Genomic DNA, 13,126 nt, shown 5'->3' with positions numbered 1-13,126 from the left:
ATCTTGGTGACATTTTTGCACTGTTTTTAGCATCACCTTCTTTAGCCTGAAAGGACATGGTAATTGGGCTTTACCGATGCAGATTTTCTATGTCAAAGAGGATGAACCATCTTGATACTTCCATCAGTCCACAGTCTGTTTTTAAATTACTCATTTCATAAGCTCTGTTACCAGGAAGTATGTTTTACTTCACTCAGCATTCTCATTTGATTTGAAGCAGACATGTCTCTAATCCCGTAACATTTTAGGGTTTAAAATTTATACAGACAGGTGACTTTAGTTTCAGGTCACTTGCTCTGTTGAGAAAAGTTGCACTATGTAAAGTGGAGCCAGATATTTTTTTATGGCACCTTTTATGATCATCAGAACTGCTTCTTTCAAGAGCATGAGATCTCTTTTAAACTCCTTTCCAAAACAATAGAATAGTTTCTTAACTATTCTCACTGATGATGATGACAGAATCTTATTTACTTCTTTATTAGCTTCATAGCAAATTATAATTAATTATATACTCCACATTTATTTAATCACTTTCAGTTGGCTAACCTTCCAGACTTGATGTATGCAACATTAATTATTTGCCTATGGCAAGATTTTATGAACTCTAATATGCACCACATGTTCAGCTTGCTTAAAATTAGTTGCAGGCATTGTATTAGCATTAACGTACATCTTTACTGCCTTTAATTTTCACATCTGTGTTGCTTTATAGACAACTTTATTAGTGTAACTGCACACTGCTTCTGATTATGTAACAAGAGCCACCAAACCTTGCTTTTATATTTGTGTTTTACCTTTTCATATAGTTTTAGTTTTATGGTTTTTTAAAAAGTGATTTGAAAATAAATTAATCTTTTTTTATTTGTTATTTGGAAAGTCAGCTGTAAAATGCTGCCTGAGATCTAATAGCGAAAAAATACAGTAGCTAAGGTTTGCCTGTTTAAGAACAAAATCTCTTTGAAAGAGGCTTTGCTGTGGCAATCCATCCTTAGCCTGGCGAATCGGGACTAGCTGTCAGCTTGTTAGGCACAGCCCCACAGTGCCTACCAGCGCACACAGACCCACCTGAGGTAGCTGTCAAGCCCTACCTAGTTCCAACAGAGACATGAAACAGAACATGCCTCAGCACAGGAAAGCTATTCAACATGCACTGAATACCTGGCAGTGGCTTATCATGCTGCTATCCTGTTGTTGATACACAGATTAGACAAATTAATGCTAATTAGGGTAAGTACAAATGTTGTAAGTACCTTTCCAACTGTAAGGTGTAGATGTTCTAAGAATTACAGTTAAGCAAACTTATTTTAAAACTTTATGGCTAAGATACAATGGGTTTAGAAATTACCAAGAAGGAAAATGCTACTGCCTTGCAGTAATGAGATAAAAGGAGGAACAGAAGGTGTATAAGCTGAAAACAACCTTTTGTCTGACAAAGTATTGTGTCAAGAGGGGTAGCTCTGTATATTGGTTCTTGGAGATCTTAAAAGGTTGTGAAGACAATTTTTATGGTGCATGGAACTTACGAACATCTCAAAACAGATATAACAATATGTTAGATTCAAGTATAGGACAGTGTATTTTCAGTCCAGAAAGTGCTCTGTTGAAACAGAGAGATATGCCACATTGACAATACAGTTCTCTGGATTTAAGGAAAATGTGGCATCAGTTTACTTTCCAAAGGGGATCCTGATCAGGTCAGATCTCTTTCAGCAAAACGCATGTTTGGAACAGTAACTTGGACCATGACTATGTCAGAACATTCACATATTGCTGACACATAAAATATGAAGTAAAGTTCAAGCCTTTTAACACTTCAGCAATTTTTAGGATAAGGAAGCAGGATTAAACACTATTCAGAACAAAATTCCAGCTGATACAGAATCAAAAGGCTCTGTGGGGGGCTGGGCAGGCCGGGCAAGGGGCCGAGGCCAGGGGTACGGGGTCCCCAGGGCTCATTGCCGGGTCCCTGCCCGGGGGTCACACCAGCCCCCGGCAGCTGCGGGCTGGGGGCAGGGGGCTGGGAAGGGCCCGGTGGGAAAGGGACGGGGGGCTGGTCACCAGCGGCTGGGCAGGAGCCCCCAGCGTGTCCAGAGCCGGGCAGGGACTGAGGAAGGGGCTGGGGCACAGGCTGAGGGGGGAGGCAGCCTGGAGAGGAGGGGGCTCGGGGGGGCCCTGATGGCTCCCTACAGCTGCCTGACAGGGGGCTGTGGGCAGGGGGTCGGTCTCTGCTCCCAGGGAAGGAGCGACAGGAGCAGAGGGAACGGCCTCGAGCTGCGCCAGGGCAGGGTTAGGGTGGGGGTGAGGGGACATTTCTTCCCTGGAAGGGTGGTCAGGCACCGGCACAGGCTGCCCGGGGAGGGGGCACCCGCACTGGGGGCGTTTCAGAGACGCGTAGATGTGGCGCTTGGGGACAGGGTTTGGTGGTGGTCTGGGTAGTTTTAGTTAATGTTTGGACTGATAACCTCAAAGGTCTTCTTCAACCTAAATGATTCTATGATTCTATGAAAATTAAGCCAAATTAAACTATTTGGCATAAGCGGGGGAAAATGCATTTGGTCGGTTCAGGCCTCTTCTATTTTCAGGGAAGCTAAACCAGCCTGCGGATTCGGCCATCTGGCTAATTTTGCTTTTGGACCTGCTGCCACCTCGTGGGCTCCTGATGAATTTTAGGTCCCGAGACAGCAGGCAGGTAGAAAATTAACAAAAGTGAACACTGGGGTTTGGGGGGAAAATCCCAGCTATCTAACTGACATATAAGCCCACTTACATACAAGCACCTGTCTTGGTGTGGAACGTTGTGTGGTTTTTGGGTTTTTTTATAATCAGGTTACATTTGCCACTTTTCAGTTTCTTGAATTCATAATTACAGCAACAAATTTAAGTCTAACAAATTAATGTACTGTTATTTCTTAAAGCTTTGCTCCATAATGAATTAGTGCAATTTAACCACTCTATACTGGTGTATAGGCAGATAGACAAGATACAAAAGTTTTCCATCTCATTGGAGTGTTCTCCTGTATTGCCTTGGGTATTTTTCTGGACCATTTATGAATTTGATGCTGGAATTAAAGAGCACTGGTTTCCAACAGGTTCTCCAGGCTGTAGAAGATGGTGGAGTCATTAATAGCTTTGTAGCTTGTTAGACTGTCTTTGGAGAAGGAGTTCATTGGGATTGGAAAGAAGCTATCAGCAATTCGTGGGACAATAAATTTTCTGGGTTCTTAACAATTTCCCTGTTTCACTATTGCCAGAAAATCCAGTAATGGGATGCTAAGGTGCTCATCCAAGAGGTCTGGAGCTGCCAGAAGCTATCTGTTCACCTTGGAATAGCCAGACTTTGAGGCAAAACAGCCACTGGCTATGAAATGAACATTAACTTAAGTTTTCTTTGCCTTCATTGGCCATCTTACATTTAATTTTTCTTAAATTAAAAAAATAAATGGATAATTTGGTTTGTACAGGGAAAAGAAACTGCAGTGGTGGCCCAACTATACAGATGTTTCTTCAGTTCAGCCTCTTTTTGTAATCATCTGCACCGTGGACTGTACCTCGACGGGCTCGATCGCCTTCCTGCCCGCACGCGGGCCCTGGCCGCAGCGCAGGGAAACCCACAGCCCCCAGCGAGCCCGAGTGGAGGGGCAGAGGCGGGAGCAGCCCGGCGGCGCTCCCTTCCCGGGCTGGGCCCCGGCGCGGGCAGCGGGGCCGCTCGGCGGGCTCGGCTCAACGCTCCGAGCAGAATGCGCGGAACCGCGTTAACGCGGTCGGTGCCAGTAGAAACGAACCGGTTCAGCGGGGGTCTCCGCCTCCCTCCGAAAACTTACAGCTAAACCGCGGCTCTTCGCCCCTCCGCCCTCTCACCGAGCCGCGCGCGGCCCCGCGAGCCGGGGGAGGGAGGCGGCCGCGGGGTGCCGTGGCCGCGGGGTGCCGTGGCCGCGGGCGGGGGCAGGGGGTGGAGGCCGCCGCGGGGTCCCGGCGAGCGCAAGCACCACCGAGCCACGGTGGCGCCGCAGGCAGCCGGCGGGGCCGCCTCAGGCGGCGGGGCGAGGGGCGGGGCCCGGCGGCGGCCGCAGCCAATGGGCGCGGCGCGGGGCGCGGGGCGCGGGGCCCGGCCGTCCGGCGGGCGGGGGGCGCGGGGCGGAGTCGCGAGCGGCCATGGCGGCGGCGGCCGCTCGGCGGCCCTGGGCCCTGCTGTGCCTGGCGGCGGCCGCGCTGCTCTGCCCCGGGGCGGCCGGTGAGTAGCGAGCCGGGGGCGGGGGGGAGAGGCGGCTCCAAGGGCCCCTCTTCAGTAACGTGGCGCAGGGGCGACGCCTCAGGGTGCCGGGCCTGGGGGCGGCGCGGCCCGGCGCCTTGGGTCGCCGCTTCTCGCCGCAGCCGGGGCGGCCGCCTGGCGCCGGGAAGGAGCGGGGACCGGCACCCCGGCACCGGCACCTGCCCCGCGGGGGCGGGAGGCGCGGGACCGGGGCAAATGAGGGGCGCGGGCAGCCTCTTGGCCCTCCCAGGAAGGGGCAGCGTCGCCTTCCCGGTGCCGGCCCCCCGCAGAGAGCGCCTGCCAGAGGCCCGGGGCTGAGGCCGGCGGCCGAAGTGGCGAGGGGGGGGATGCGGGTGTCGGGCCATGGGTCGGTCCGTGCCGCCGGCTGGTCCGCGGGTAGCGGGTGGGCGGCCCAGTCCCGGGCGGCCGTGCGGAGGCCGGGGCAGGGCCGCACCCCGCCGCTCGCCAGGGCGCCGGCGGGGACGGTGCGGGGCGGTGTGAGAGCCGAGGGGAGACGTGTGATAGCGAGAAAACCGTGCCCTGCGGTACAGCTGTGATGGCAGGTAACTGCTTGACGAGGCTGAAAGAGTAGTGACAAAAGAAGGCGGTACAAGCGCAGATATTGGCAAATAGCTTTTAATAAATAGATCCCGTCAGTAATGCTGTCCAGGAACGGAAAATACGAAATACGTAATAAGGCTTTAAAGCAGAATACCGCAGGCACGGAGGCTCTCGCGGGCACTCCCTTGTTGTCCCATGCCTCTGGCTCCCCGGGGGACACGGGTTCGGCAGGAAGGCAGTGAGAAGTTAGCGGCGTGGAACATGCCAGGCACTAGCCCGATGTCCTCGCCATAACCTTGTCGAGAGAGTGGGTCTCACCAGGGAATGAAGCGTCATTATCTCGTAGTTGGACAAGAATAAAATTTTGATGTGAAACCTGGAAAATTTTATTAAAACTAGAGAAAGTGGGAGTGAGAAGGTAAGGGACTGACCAAAAGACATGCCATAAGATGTTTCAGAGGAGGTTAACTGGGAAGAGAAGCAAGGAATTGTGTTTGGAATGGATATAGTTCATAACTGCCATTTCTGAACTGAGCACTGAAGATCACTGGGTCCGGTTAATGTGCTGCCAGTTTAAGATACCATCAATTGATTGGGATTTTGTAAAAAAGGAATTAAATGGCTGTAAAGTTTACTACATTATTACTTCGTTGTTGCACTCTTTGGTATAACTGATAAGACTTAAAATTCTGTGGTGGAAGTGATGGAGGAGGACTGTCCTGGATGTGTGTTAGTTCATCACAGGAGGGTTGACAGCCTCTGCAAACTAACAGATAAACGGTCACAGGGTGTTAAATAATCTGTGTGAAGAAACATTTAATAAAACAATGCCTAAGACATTCATGAACTCAAATCCTAGTGGCGTACACAGCTAAACATACGCATTGTCACCTAAGCCAATGTACTTGGGTTGGGAACTCTGAATTCTTGGGTCTTTTAAATGTAGCAGCTAATAAAAAATTATGCAATGAAAAATTTCTGGGACTTACAGTAAACAAAACAACAGAAACATGCCTGAGTAGCCAGTATTTCTCTGTTCTTAAGTAAAGCCTATGTTTAGCTACGTCTGGTTGAATTTTTTTTACCTGTGACAATTAATTTGCTAGCTGTCTTTTGGTGATGAAGGTGGTGAACCTTAATGTTTTCTCCAGCACTGTGTCAATGAGCTTGCAGTCAGATTGCATGGGCACTGAAATTTATAAGTGTTTTTCAAAATAAGTGCAACTCTCGCCTTGAGAAAAACTGTTCTTTAAAGCTAAAGGCTTTTATTGTTATGTATTTCTAATACTGTGGCTTTGTAACAGGACTAAGCGAACATGAAGCAAAGCTTTTCAGTTAGGTGAAATAATACCTGAAGCTGAACATGGTGGAGCCTGCTAATGAAGAAGTTGATTCTTGGCAGAGGTCAGCTTACTGAACATAGTGCAGGAAAACCTGCAAGATCCCACATGTAGCCTGCAAATTAGAAAGGTTTTTAAGTCATCTGCGTCGTATCTCAATCCTTTTCTGTGATGGTAGAGAGCTGGCAGGAAATGTTGAAGTCTGTTTTAGAATTTCATTCCTGCTTTTCATAGTGGTGTAAGCAAGATTTGGGTGCTGTTCTCATTCATTACAGGCATTTTGCTGTGTTGTTTCTGATCATTAATGAAAACGTTCACCAGTTACAAGGCCTACTTTGGTTTATCTTCTTTCCTATTAAGACATCAGATGGATTTTTGTGTTAAAATATAGCTCAGTCCTGTAGTAGCCATTTTAAATTGTGACTGTTTCAGACAGCCTTTTCAGTGATTCCCCCCCCCTCCGCCCCCCCCTCCAATTCTTGACATTTTCAAGCTGACATTTTCTTTTTTTTAAAATGTCATTGCAATATCGGATAATTTTGGTTTTGGTGGTGGTGGATCCTTTTCGTTTTTTGAATTGGGTATCATCTTATAACAACTCTAAGCTTTCAGATTAAAACACTTGTAAGTCCAAGGTCCTTCTTACTGGTTCAGTCAGAATCTATTTAGTGACTACGTATTGTGAGAGACAACTTTTGACGAGTGGTGTCATTGTACAGTATTGCTTTTATGTGTCAGTGTGATTCATAGTTCAGATACAGTTGAGCAGAAATCTGTAATATTAAATGATGCTGTATGTGAAGATGAGTGTGGAAGAAAAAGCTTCGAAGGTCATCTCTGTCCGTCTGTTTTCTGATACACTGTTCCAAATGCTGAGCAGTGAGGATGAAAACACATTTAAGGGAGTTGTGCAATGCATTTTATACTGGCCAGGCTTAACTGAGTGAAGGAAATATTTGGCTGGTAGAGGGAACAAAGCATGTTGTTAAAAACGCTGCTTTGAGCCTTGGTGTTTCACAACTTCTCAGTGCTTTGGTTCTGACTTGTTTTCCTGTTAATGTGTTTGTATCTGTGTTTGCTTTGCGACTTCCATCTAGTCAGGCAAAACCACTCTTAATCATCCATCACTAGTGAAACAGGTGACAGTTTTGTTCCAAGTTGTTCAGAAGCCCGAGATCAGTGGGCAGCTGTGCTCACCTCTGTGGGAGAGGGGTTACTGCTGTGATTTCCTTTTCCACCTGTTCGTACCTGGCTCTTGTGCTTTTCAGATTCTGTGAGATGATTCCATTTACAAAGACATATAGTCTATGGAGGGTTTTTGTTCACTTTTTACTATCCCCCTCCCCCCTCCCTTAATAAATTGAATTTAAATTGAATTGCGTCATGAAGGAGTTTTGCAGGTGCCAAGCTAGTGCAAGTTCAGCAGCAGAAATGTGGTGAGAAGATGAAGGAAGGAGAGTGAGAGCTCTTTTTGGTGGCAGTGAGTGTTCAGGGGTAATTCTGTGAGACTTGAACCAGTTGGCGCTAGCTTTGGAACGAAAAATTCTCACATTCTTTTTTGCCTTCTGGGAAGGAAAATTTCTCACGGTCATCTGTGGACTGGACAAATTGTCCTGATAGGCCATCACACGGGCACTCTGTTCAGAAGTGATAGTTAAGTGCTTCAAGTCTTTTAAATATTTTTTTCCCTTCCCCTGCTTTTCCATAGGCTTGTCTTGTTGTTACCATGCAAAGGACAACTTAATGTGCCGTGATGTCTGTGAACAGGTAAGCTTGTTTTAAATTTGGTTTATCCCTCAGAGTTAAAATCATGCTTTAGGCAATGATGTAGCAAGATTAGGTTTATAAGCAAATGATTTTCTGTGTGAATGCTATGCGTGAACCATGAGATGTATTATTTCTGTTATTTAAATGAGAATGTAGTCCTGTTTTCTTTCACGGTGGAAAACAGGTTCTGCTGAAGTTGAGGAGAGACAGAGATACAAATCTGAGGTCAGGGTTTAGTCAAGAAGTGATAAGCATCTTAGGAAATGGAAGGGGTGAAAGTATTTTATCTGATTTCTGGATCTAGTGTGTTTCCAGTTTTTGGGAGTTTAAAACAAAGAACAAGTTTTTGGTACCGATCTTTCTTCCTGCCACTTCTTGTTTCTTAGCTAAGCATCTGAGAAACTCTTTATGATATAGGGTTTTGTGAATCCAGCAAAAATCTGTTTCATTACTCTGCTCATAAGGGTAACAAAGAGCTGCTTGTGCTAAATTCGAGCTTGGAAAATAGTTTCCCACATCTTTAGATTTGTACCTTTGGGTAGGCTCTGTGTGTGTGTTTATATAAATTTTTATACATAAAAAATCTACATCAGTAGAGCATAGATACACATATACACAATTTTTACATTAAAATTGTGTCCTTACATCATACCTGCCCCCTTTTCTTGTCTTCATTACCCGCTTTGGGGCTATTCAACCACTAAACATGGTTATGATTAAGTTTATATTTATCTATGATTGTACTAAGAAAACTTTCAGTTTAAATTGCACTTCTCTCTCCCTGATATATTTATAGAATGCAACTAAATCCCCTTTCAGCTTTCCTATTGTTAGGCCAAAGAAGGAAAAATCTTACAGTCTCTTTGCATGAGATAGTCTTTCAATTCCTATAATTATTCTTGTAGCACTTCCAGCATAAGTTTGTCTTTTTGAATACAGGTAAGCAAAACTGTACATGGCATTATGAACAAAAATATGTCACTGAGTCTTAAAAATTGTGTTAAAACTTCTGTGTAAGTAAGAGAAAGATCCGTTCTTATATACAAACAGATTTAATTGGCAGGTTTAGCAGCTGCATTGAGAGGGCATTTGGAATAATCCGATTCTTTCTTCTGTTCCATTGGTTTGAAGTTTCCAGTTTATCATGTGAATTCCTGTTAGCCCCTCATAAAAAGCCTTGAGCTTCTTGCTGTCATATTTCACCCCATTTCTGTTATACTGGTTCTGATTATTGCATAGAGTTTTCTGTGGTTTTTGTAATACATCTGATCGTGCCTCATCTGGATGATCTCTCTCTGCTTGGATAATCAGCATAATCAGAGTCCTTGTGGCGAGAGGTCTAGAACAAGTCTAAAGCAAGACTGGCGTCCCTCACATTTACGTGTAAGGAGCTTAGTTACCTCTGTCATTTTCTGAATGACCCTTTGCTGTAGGCCAATGGGCTGGCTGAAGGGGCTGGCTGCTATTTTTCTACTGATTTTCATGTTCTGTAACTCAACTATTTTATGCAGCATGATTCAAATACTTTGTCTTTGTTGAATCCGTTTTGGAATGTTTTACTTAGTATTTACCCCATTGTCTTAACCTTCATCCTACAAATGTTATGTTCTACTTATGTGGGGGGATGACTGTAAGGGAACAGAGTTGGATAACTGATTTGCCTTCTTCCATCTTTCCAAAAAACCTTTTCTAAAATATTTGCCAGGTACTTGTTGCCTTGTCTGTACCACCACACTTTACCATCCTGACACGATAATTCATTTAATGATAAAAAAAACCCGTTTTCCTTCTAGACTTGGTAGTTTGAGCCATAAAACATTGAAGTTGCTTGCCAGGGACAGCCGGGAGAGAGCAGGCTTGTGCCCCATATTTCTGTTTAACTAATGCTTGGGGAAAGCCTGTGACCAGGGTGCACAGATGGGAATTTGGGTGTTAACGCAGCTGATTCTTGTGGAGAGGGCCAGCAGGAGGTGTGGATGTGCCACCTGGGAACCTGTTGTGGCTCTGGTACTGGCTGGGCCAGTCCCTCAGGACATGTTGGTTGCCTTGACCCAGAGGGAGCTCTTGAGGAAGGATGTGTCCATCCAAGGTGTTGAGTGCAGGGAAGGGAGGGCGTCTCTGCATGAGTCGGTGGTGAGTCATGCTCTGGTCTGCTTCCTGAACTGTCAGATAAAGAAGCTGAGGGTAGAAGCATTGCCTCAGCGTACCTGGGAGCTGAACAAGCTCTTTGTGGAGAACCTTCAAGGGCAGTGGCATGGAAAGAAGGACGGCCAGAGGCTGTGCTCACTGGAGACTGAAAGTTTGTGACTCCTGGCAGCAGGAAGAATTTTCTTGGCCTCTCTTTGGATATGCACTTACAGAATAGATTTGGGGCCTGGAACAGGTGAAGAGGAACAAGCTACATCAGGGAACCATGCTGGCCTAATCAACTGGTTGTAAAGAGTGCCACTGGGAGGAGGACTCCCTTCTGCAGGGGATGGAGGCACTGACCTGCAGATGAGACTTGCCATCTAAGGTGGTTTGGGTTTTAGGGGCTGAGATCTAGGACACTGCAGAAATTGCAAGTTTTTTTGACCCTCAGACTAGGACCCGTTGGCTGCTCATCTACATGGACACTAGTAATGCTATTGAGGGAAGCCTTGCATGGGTAAAAGGTAACTACAGCCCAGGGGCTAGGGTGAAGGGCACAGGAGACCTGGTGGTGTTCTCCTTGATCCTGCCAGTTAAGGAAGAAGGCTTGATAAAGAGTAAGGGATTCTGCAAACTAGTAGTTCAGCTACTTTAAGCGAGCCCTTTGAAAAAGAAAACAGATTTGTTTGTCAGCTAACATGACTCAAACATCTAATTACTTTGCATTCTTAGTAAGTATTATTCCAAGCTTAGTTTCAGTATCATTTCCTTTTTGTCATTATTTAATTAAGTCTGTTGGATACTCTAGCAAGGAATACATGAGCCTGTCTTTCTTTAATTGATATTTTTTTCCTACGTTTATTTCTGGGAAGTTTCACAATTACAAGGTTCCTGGCAACATTCATCTGCGTACCACTCCAGAGATCTTTATCCAGATCCTCCTCCAAGCATAAGAGCAGTCCATCCCAGTCCTCGGGAAAACACACTAATGTTTCAGGAGGCTGGCTTGGCTGCGTAGAGAAGTCATGAACAAGCTTCAATGCAGAAAGACTGTATGGAGAAGGTAGAAGCAGGGAAAGGTTATAAAAGAGGCATTCAGAAAGTTTGCCCAGGCATGTAAGTTTATATTGGGAAAGGCAAAGCTCAGCTGGAGTTGAGGCTTACAGAGGATGTGAAGGGCAGCAAGAAATCCTGTGGCAGTAGTTAAAGGCTGAAGAAGGAAAAATGTGAGACTTGCTGAATGCAGCACGTGATTTAGTGTCAGCAAACACAGGTAAGGCAGAGGTACTGAATGCCTTCTTTCCTGAGTCTTTGTTAACAAGGTCTCCCCAGTCCTCTGTGCACAGAGACGGGGTCCAAGGAGGGATACTGCCAGTAGTAGGTGATACTTGGGTTGGGATTTACTTGAGAAAATCTGGCTTATGCAAGTCCATGGGACTGGATAGACTGTGTCTGAGGGTGCTGAGAGCGCTAGCTGCAAGGTTACACTCTATCATCTTTGAAAGGTTGTGGAACTTTGGGGAGGTCCCCAACGACTGGAGAAGCACAATGTGCCCATCTTAAAAAAATAATAAAAAAATTAAAAAATTTACAAAACCAACCAGAAACCCCCAAAGGATAGATCCCAATCCAGCAAACTGCAGGCTAGTAGTCTTCTCTTAAATCTCTGGGAAAATCATGGACAGAGTCCTCTCGGAACACATCTCTGAGCATGCGAGAGGTAAATCATGCCTGATAAACCTAATTGCCTTTGATCATAAGATTTGATTTCTGGATGAGGGGGAAAGAGTGGATGTCATTTGTGTTGATTCTAGCAAGCATTTCAACACTGTCTCCCTCAATATTTTAGTATCCATTTTAGGATAATACAGTTTTGATAATGGGCATCTAGATGAATAAAAAAAAAAGACTGGGTCATCACACTCAGAGATTAGAGGTTAGTGGGTCCTACTCTACCTGCAGGCTAATAAGAAGTGGGATACCCAAGAGGTCTGTCCTGGGACCTGTCCTGTTTAACATCTTTATTAATGACCTGGAGGATGTGACAGATTCCACTGTTGTTGAGTTTTCAGGCAATACCAAGCTGGAAGGAAGAGTTGATAATCATAATGGCTTAATGGCAGGACTGTCATCCAGAGGGACCTGGACAGATGGAAGAAATTAGCAGACAGGAACTTAATGAAATTCAACAAGGACAAATGTAAAGTCCTGCACCTGGGAAGAAAGAATCGCTTGCAACAGTATGAGTTGGAGATTGATTTGCTAGGGAGCAGATTTGCTGAAAAGGGACCCAGGGTACTGGTATACAGACAGCAAGCTGAGCGTGAGCCAGCAGTGTGCCCCAACACTACAGGAGGCATCCTGGGCAGTATTAACAGTGGCATAGCCAGTTGCTCTAGAGAAATGATTCTCCCCATTGAGTCAGCACTTGCTAATGGCATCTAGAATACCGTGTTCAGTTTTATTACAAGAAAGACATCAGTTAACTGGAACAAGCTAGCAGAGAGTCACCAGGGTGATTTGGGCTGTAGCATGTGCCCTCCCTGGGGAGGCTGAGGGAGCTGCCTTTAGCCTGGGGAAGAAGGAGCACCTCAGAGCAGCCTTCCGATATGTGAAATAAGATTGCTCAGAAGGCAGGACAAGAGAGAGCAGTCATAAATTGATACTAGAGAGTTCCAGCTGGTTATGAGAATGAACTTTTCCACCATGAAAACAGAGAGGCCGTGCATTCTCCATTCCCAGGTGTTTTCACAACCTGACTGGATAAAGCCTTGAGGAATATGGTCTGGCCTTGTAGTTGACCCTGCTGTAAGCAGGAGAATGAAATAAATGATCTTCTGATACCCCTTCCAACCTGAATTATTTTATTCTATAACCCCAGAAGACCCCAAATACTACTGCAGTTCTTTTCTTGCTCTCATTTCTGAAACCAGTACTATTGTTTTCCTGCTTTTCTTTCCCTGAGTTTGTCATGTTGCAAATTTAGAACTGTACTGTGTTTCTCCTGAGAGATCTGAAATGCATCTGTGTTTGAGTTATTCCTATAATTTCCAGTTGTTTTACTTGGTTGGACTGCTAA

At 45.6% G+C, this 13,126-nt stretch overlaps 1 protein-coding gene across 2 annotated transcripts in view; it reads left to right on the top strand.

Annotated features, from left to right (window-relative positions):
* Nucleotides 1-4,124: 4,124 nt before the first annotated feature.
* The window catches only part of RECK (reversion inducing cysteine rich protein with kazal motifs), a 65,748-nt gene continuing 56,746 nt past the window's right edge, over nucleotides 4,125-13,126 (top strand). For both annotated transcript variants that reach the window (XR_008821059.1, XM_056333647.1), the window contains exons 1-2: nucleotides 4,125-4,231; nucleotides 7,859-7,917. Coding sequence is in view for 1 of the 2 variants with exons in the window: in XM_056333647.1 (XP_056189622.1) it covers nucleotides 4,153-4,231; nucleotides 7,859-7,917 (138 nt within the window). In the remaining variant the exon portion in view is untranslated. The remainder of the gene's footprint in view (nucleotides 4,232-7,858; nucleotides 7,918-13,126) is intronic.

The sequence above is a fragment of the Falco biarmicus genome, chromosome 3, assembly GCF_023638135.1.
Source record: "Falco biarmicus isolate bFalBia1 chromosome 3, bFalBia1.pri, whole genome shotgun sequence".
NCBI lineage: Eukaryota > Metazoa > Chordata > Aves > Falconiformes > Falconidae > Falco > Falco biarmicus.
The sequence above is the reverse complement of the archived record's forward strand: the minus strand, read 5'-3'. Positions and strand labels throughout refer to the sequence as shown.